Raw genomic sequence first — 7,657 nt, forward strand, 5'->3', positions numbered from 1 at the left:
TGAACACACACACACGGATCAGATCTCACTCTTACTCTGATCGTCACACACACTGATCAAACGGCGCGTCACCTTTGAGCCGATGAGCAGGTAGAGCCACTGGATGATCTCGGTGTGACCTATGACCCCGTTCATCCCGTCCACATACAGCATGATCTGACCCAGAGCTGCAGAGACAAACACACACCACTGAACGCTCATTAGCATAAACCTGATGGAAGTGGGCGGGGCTTAGCAGCCTGGATGCTGCCTCTGATTGGTCAGAGCTAATAATAATATTTAGGGTTATTCTGACACTCTATAGTAACTCTTCACTGTGTGATTGTATTCTAATGATGAATAAGTCGGTGTCATGTGACACGTTACATTGCTCAGGATGAACCAATTTTGAACCAATTTTATTGAGATTGCAGAAGTCAAATATTTTGCATCCCAGCTGCAAAATACTTTTTCATTTGGATATAAATGACTATTAATAGTTTATTTCTTATTTAAAAAGAAAACACACATGATGTTAGTATTTGGCATGGCTTCCTTAATAGTTAATAATTAATACATTATCAGGAATTATTCATTCATAATCATAAAATGTAATTAATTCATTATTTTGTTTGAATTATTTATTATTTGTGTATTTGCTATTTAAAAATTAATGCATCATGGTAGTATTTGGTGTGGTTTAAAATTATTGATAATTATTAATTTTAATTAAGTATTAATTTATAATCATAAACAAAGTATAATTATTTTGTAGTTTTAATTGTTTATTAATTGTGTATTTATTATTAAATTCATGCATCATGGTAGCATTTGGTGTGGCTTTAAAATAACTAGTAATTAATAATGATCGATTATAAGTAATAATTAATTTATAGACATAAATTAAGCATAATTAAAAAAAATTGTGTCAATTATTTATTAGTTGTGTATTTATTATTTAAAAAATAATGCAGCATGGTAGAATCTGGTATTACTTTAAAATTATTAATTATTAATAATGATTCATTATTAATTTAAAATAATAAATTAAGTATCATTAATTCATCTTTTAGTTTTACTTATTCATTAATTGTGCATTTATTATTTTAAAAATAAATCGTAAATTACGGTAGAATGTGGTGTTGCTTTAAAATAATTAATAATTAATAACAATTAATTATTAATTTAATATTATAAATAAAGTATAATTAGTTATTTTTCTAGTTTTAATTATTTATTAGTTGTGCATTAATTATTTTAAAAATGTATAAATTATTGTAGTATTTGGTGTGGCTTTAAATTCCTGCTAATTCCAATGAAAAATAACTATATTACAATAATGTTAACCATTGTTATTATTATTTAAAAATAATTACAAAATACAGAAATAAATCTCAGAAGAATTCAGATGAATTACAGGAATCATAATGACATTTTTAGCATTACAGTGAATTTAGGGAGATTTTTTTTTTACTTAATGTTGAAAATGCAAAAAAAAAATTATATTTCATTTCTTTGTGACTTGCTTGTGACATGATTAAAACTTTTACAGAAGCACCATAACAGGGTATTATGAAGAAACATTTATCACAATACTAAAGACAGTAAATAGTTTATCAAAAAAGTGTGTTAAAAACAGCATGGTTTTCTATAGTAATGAAAATGGCAACCAAAAGGTGGCGCTGTTCTCCCTAATATGGATATGAAAATAAAATAACAGAAAATCATCATCTATAATGCATGAGATATTATTTTCTTTCAGAAGTCTGAGCATACAAATAAAGCAAACGAACCTCTGAGAATGTAGTTCTGATAGTTCTGATCCGCTTCAGCGCCGACCTTAATCAAACACGTCAGACCTTCAGCCATAACGAACTCATGAACCAGGTCCTTATCGTCCTGCAAACACACACACACACACACACACACACACACACACACACACAAACATTTTTTTTTTTATTTCAGCTAGCTGCCAAGGCTACATTTCTCATTTTTATTTACTTTAACTTCATGTACTACAATAACTCAATCTAAAACTGAAAATATAGACATGAACTAGAAAATATAGACATATTTTGACAACATTTCTCATATTCATTTAGTTTGACGATGTACTAAACTAACAAATAAATCAATAAATAATTATAAACTATATATACAAAACACAACAAAATTGCTAAAATTTAACTGAAATTAAAATGAAAACAAATTTCAAAAATCTAAATAAATACTATGATAGCATCTAAATGGTATTACATTACTGCTGTCATGCTGGTAGTACACAATATTTTCTCATGTAGTTATGTTTTATGCACTAGTTTTTTCAGTTAATTTTGTAACTTGTAAACAGAAGTCTGGTAGTAAAAGCTCTCTGTGTGTTTTTGCTGTTTTCTGAGACGTGTTTTTGGGATGGACGCTCTGAACACAAGCAGCTGTCGTTCACGTCACCGAGCCATAAAGACACACGTGTTTCATCTGAACATCAGTCGCACTGACCCTCACTGTCAGTCAGCTGCAGATTTACACTGTGCTTCCTGTCTCTAACAGAGTCACTTCCTGCTGCCTTCATCCAGATCATATTTCCATCTCTAATTAAAGCTCTGCTGTCTCTGACTGACGAGTGGCGATGTCTGAATGACAGTGAAACCCCTCTGAGTGCACAGCCGTGCTGTCGTGTTTATCCTGGATTAGAGAGACCTGTGTTCCTTTAGGTTTTTGCCAGAGTTGGAGCTGTGTGTGTGTGTGTGTGTGTGTGTGTGTGTGTGCATGCATGTGTGAGTGTGTATGTGTGTGTGCGTGTGTATTCTCCAGCCAGATCCTAATCAGATTATGTGTGACACGACTGGTTAATCTCAGCAGTGTAATCTGAACACAAACACAGATTCCTTCATTCACACACAGAGCCTTAATAAAACACTCACGAGCATGAGGGGTAAGGGGAGATACATCATAATAATAATAATAATATCCTTATTTCAATATATAAACTTTATCAAATATATCATAAAATACAAAAAAAATGTATTAACGTATTTTATTTTATTAATTAAAAGATGATTATTATTATTAATAATAAATTATTGTGTAAATTTATAGAGTGCCTATTGTAAATCCTAAAGCATTTATAATTGATGTAATAAAATAAAATAATAAATAATAAATCACGATTTCAAATTATAAAGTGCTTAGCATTGCAAATCTGAAGCACTTTATAAATAATAAAATATAAGAAGAAAAATAAGAAATTATTTACATTTATAAAGTGCTTATTGCAAATCTTAAAGTGCTTTATAAACTGAAATAAAATAAAAACTATTAAATTTTACTTTAATAATAATAATCAAATATTATTTCAATTTATAAAGTGCTTAACACAAATCTTAAAGCGCTTTATAATAATAATTTATAAATAATAAAATAATAAAAACATTAAAGTTTAAAACAAAAACTTTACCATTAATAAAAATATACATAATAATAATAATAATAATAAAAATTATTATCATTGCAAATCTTGAATAAATTAAAGCTTTATAAATTGAAACAAACTATTATTGTTGTTATTATTATTATTAGAGCCCGATATCGAATGAGACCACCCCCGCGTCGATAGCCCCCGGGGTTCAGGAGTTACGAGTGGCTAAATTCGCAGTCCGGCGCCGACCGATCTAGTGATCCCGGGGGGCTACCGACGCGCCGAGGGTGGCGTTCGAGAGGGCTCCTCAAGCTGAAGGGATCCCGGCCTTTTTTAACTCCCTAATATCGGTATCGGTATATATATACACATATATATTTAATAGCTTAAAAAGCTCTTAAAGCATTTTATAAGTTGACAAAAAAATAAATAACAAAAAGAAGAAACTAATATTAATCTTACTAAATAAAATAATAAAATAAGAACTTTATTAAAATCAAACCTAACCATAAAATAATTAAAATATAAATTAGTATTGTTATTATTATAAAATTATTACATTTCTAAAGCATTTTCTTGCAAATCCATCCCAAGGCGCTGTACAGTAAGAAAGTACAGTATCTCTTATTACAGATTGAGATGGTCTAAGGACTCCCTGACCTCTGACCTCTGCAGCAGCTGCTGTCCGTCAGACGGAGTCAGAAGGGTCACAACTAACGGCCCGCGTCACACAGTCTCATGATCACAGCACAGCAGTGCTCGATGGGAATACTGTAGTATATTATGGAAGTGTCCTGTTATTAGCAGCTGATATCATGACTGTACTGCGGTGTTACTGCAGCGGGTCATCATGTTCAATATTATACAGACACTAAGTTGCCATTATTTTATTACTAGTCATGGAATGGGAAACGTTACATCAGGGGTGCCCAACCCTGCTCCTGGCGATCGACTGTCCTGCAAAGTTCAGCTCCAACCCTAATCAAACACACCTGAAGCAACTAATTAGGGTCTTCAGGATCACTTAAAAATTAAAGGCAGGTGTCTTTGATTAGAGTTGGAGCTAAACTTTGCAGGACAGTCGATCGCCAGGAGCAGGGTTGGGCACCCCTGCGTTACATTAACCTGTTAACAGCGGTTTTCTTTTCACTCGTCTCTGCAGTTCCGTCCAAAGCCAGCGCTCAGAAAAACAAGCATAAATCCACTTCAAAAGAGCTGTTTGAGCTGATGTGGCTTACAGACAAACACAAACCTGACAACTTCATGGACCAAACTCAATGTCCGACTGCAGAAATCATTCACCACTAAAAGTAAATACATAAAAGTATAAATATGAGCAATATCACATGAGTAGATGTGAGATATGGCTGTATATCAGCACAGCTGTGATTCGGCCGTAGGTAATTTAATTACGTTATTCATTCAAAAAAGTCACTTTAGAACTAGTAACGAAGGAACGTTGAGCTGCTTCATTAAAAGCTTATTGTGTTATTGTAGTAAAAGCAGTGTAGTATGTATAGTGATTACCTGCATCTGATCCAGCATTCATTCTTCAGCTCAGTCTCATATTCTCAATAAAACGTTAGTTTTAATGTCCGCTGAGGAAAGCGATATCTTTGTCGTACTATACTTTCATCTGTTAAGGGTGCTTTCCGATGATAGCGCTGCTCAGTGCATTTGTTGTTTGCGTCTTACAAGCTGTTGTTTAAAGTAAATATATCTTCCGTTTTAGTCTTTTTCAATATAAAAGTCTTTATTGCTGACTCGTAAAAACAGTCTATTGTTGCCATTTAATGGCGGAACAATGTAACTAAAAACACCATCACGAACACTGCTTCCCAATACTAAATATTACTATTATTTATATAAAATATTATTCATTGAATAATAATATTTAATAAACAACAATCATAAAAGTTGCTAGGCAATTCAGTCAAAAGTACAAAGGCATATAATATTCTTATTTAAAATATTATATTATATTATATGCCTATGAATATGAATATGAATATGCACACATTTAAAGAGTATAATGCATTAAAAAAATTTAACCATACTTTTTACAATAATAAAATGCAGGCTAAGCTTTACAGATGCTATTGGCAAAATAATCATAATGTGCCTCATAATGCATTATGAATAAATGTACATTGCATAGTTTGATTCCAGTATTTCTGAGAAAGTGAATAAATGTATGTGAAGTGCTGTTGGTGTGCTGAGGCTGATATCTGATCCTCGGCCGTGTGATTATTTATATCTACAGCTGCAGCGGCTCGTGTGTCTGAAACTGAGATCCAGATCCGACGCACCGCATGCTTCACGTCGCTTTAACAGCGCAAACCACTTCCTGTTTCCAGCCGTGACATCACTGCATCCCAATGCTACTCTGTTACCGTGGCGACAGCGAACTGCAAAAGTCTGACCTCTTCAGTCGGAGGTCACTGACCCACATTTACTCCATTATACAGATTACTATACAATTACACAAGACGTTTTTAGGGATTTGCTGCACTGATTTGGCGGGAAAATATGCAAAATTTCTGACAGCAGATGCAGAATCTGTAAACGTGATATATATATGTATTTAGAGTGATGTCGCGATACCACACAGTGCATATACAAAATTATACATATAATTTAAAATACATAAATCTGAAAAAGTGAAAAATTTTAAAATGAAAAAATTTTGAAAAGCTATAAAATAAATATAAAATTATTTACTGTATAAAATTGCTTGTTGTACTGTAAACTACATTTAATATAAAATGATATATAAAATATGAATATAAACACAAAATATGAAATACATAATAAAATATATAATTAACTAAGAATCGTTTTGAATATAAAATTGCTTGTACTGTAAACTGCATTTAATTTAAAATGATACATAAAAATATATATAAATAAAAAAAACTTTAAATATTTTTTTGAAGTTCTCATGTATTTCATATTTCAGTCTTTGACAAGCTATGCTAAACGTTTTTTGTTTTTCACCCTAATCTTTCTTTGTTTTCACCCTTATCTATTTTTTTTTTAAATGGCGCTCAATTTCACATCATCAGAGTCACCAAAATATGAACAGCACAGTTTCCAAAACACAAAACTTTGCTCTCACATTCTGAATGAGAAAGAGTTTATGACACTATGTAACTAAATTTGAAGAACAAATAAAAGGCCTTTCCTGTGATAAAAATAACCCAGATAACAGACAGACCACAGGACCTGAGAGAGAACAGGCACACTCATTCTCACTAAAGTTCCCAGACTTCACACCTTCATGCCTGCTGTGACCCAGAATGCCGTGATGTCATTGTTTCCCACAATGTCCAGCGAACGACATCTGCACACACACACACACTCACTCACACACACACACACACACACACACACACACTGTATGCTAATGGTCAGGTGGTTTCTGTCACTTCCATTTCATGTTTAACAATAAAAAGAATCATTTCTATACAAAAGGTGTAAGCATCATTTTTTTTTTTTCCACACTTTATTTGAAGCTTGTAATGGATTGGTTGAACATCCAAAACGGTGTGTTTATAGGTTAAAGAACATATAGCGCATGTGCTGTGGTCTTTAATGGCCACTGAGACACAATTATAAGTGCACACGGGGAATTCTACACACACACACACACACACACACTGTATGCTAATGGTCAGGTGGTTTCTGTCACTTCCATTTCACACATGATATTAACTCGTATAACAATGACAAGCTGATGCTGAGAGAGGAAACACAGATAAACGACACTCATAAACTGATAGAGACACAACGACCGAGTCAAACAATCAGCCCATAAAAACACAAAGAAATCAGTGTGTAAGAGCCACGAGCTGTTTGTGCCTTTATATTGATGTCCATTAAAGAATTGTGTGGTTAAAATAACTGTGATGAAAAATTTTAATAAGTGTGACGGTTCGTTTCTGACATGTAAGACCATTAACTGGTTAATTGTGTTAAACTTTATGTAAAAACAGTTAGTGGATTATCTGATGTGATTTTGAGTTCAAATGTAAAATACAGTGACACACAGTGTAAAATACAAATTACACAAATACAAAAAAAGCTTTTAATACAAAACTCTAAATAAAATATAAATATAAACAATATAAAAATAAAAAAGTGAAAATTATAAACTATAAAATTAAATATAAAATTATTTATTGTATATAAAACCTTATGCTGTGTAATTTAAACTACTATACAATTATTTAAAAAATATAAATATAAAAAATTTAAAAT

At 31.9% G+C, this 7,657-nt stretch overlaps 1 protein-coding gene across 1 annotated transcript in view; it reads right to left on the minus strand.

Moving 5' to 3' along the window:
• Positions 1-7,657, minus strand: part of LOC107714751 (FH1/FH2 domain-containing protein 3-like) — an 84,737-nt gene that overhangs the window by 36,769 nt on the left and 40,311 nt on the right. The window contains exons 4-5 of the mRNA XM_016520714.1: positions 1,773-1,878; positions 36-167 (exon numbers count right to left, since the gene is read on the minus strand). Of these exons, the coding sequence (XP_016376200.1) occupies positions 36-167; positions 1,773-1,878 (238 nt within the window). The remainder of the gene's footprint in view (positions 1-35; positions 168-1,772; positions 1,879-7,657) is intronic.

Source organism: Sinocyclocheilus rhinocerous, unplaced genomic scaffold, assembly GCF_001515625.1.
Source record: "Sinocyclocheilus rhinocerous isolate Xijiao unplaced genomic scaffold, SAMN03320098_v1.1 scaffold359, whole genome shotgun sequence".
In the NCBI taxonomy this organism is placed as follows: Eukaryota; Metazoa; Chordata; class Actinopteri; order Cypriniformes; family Cyprinidae; genus Sinocyclocheilus; species Sinocyclocheilus rhinocerous.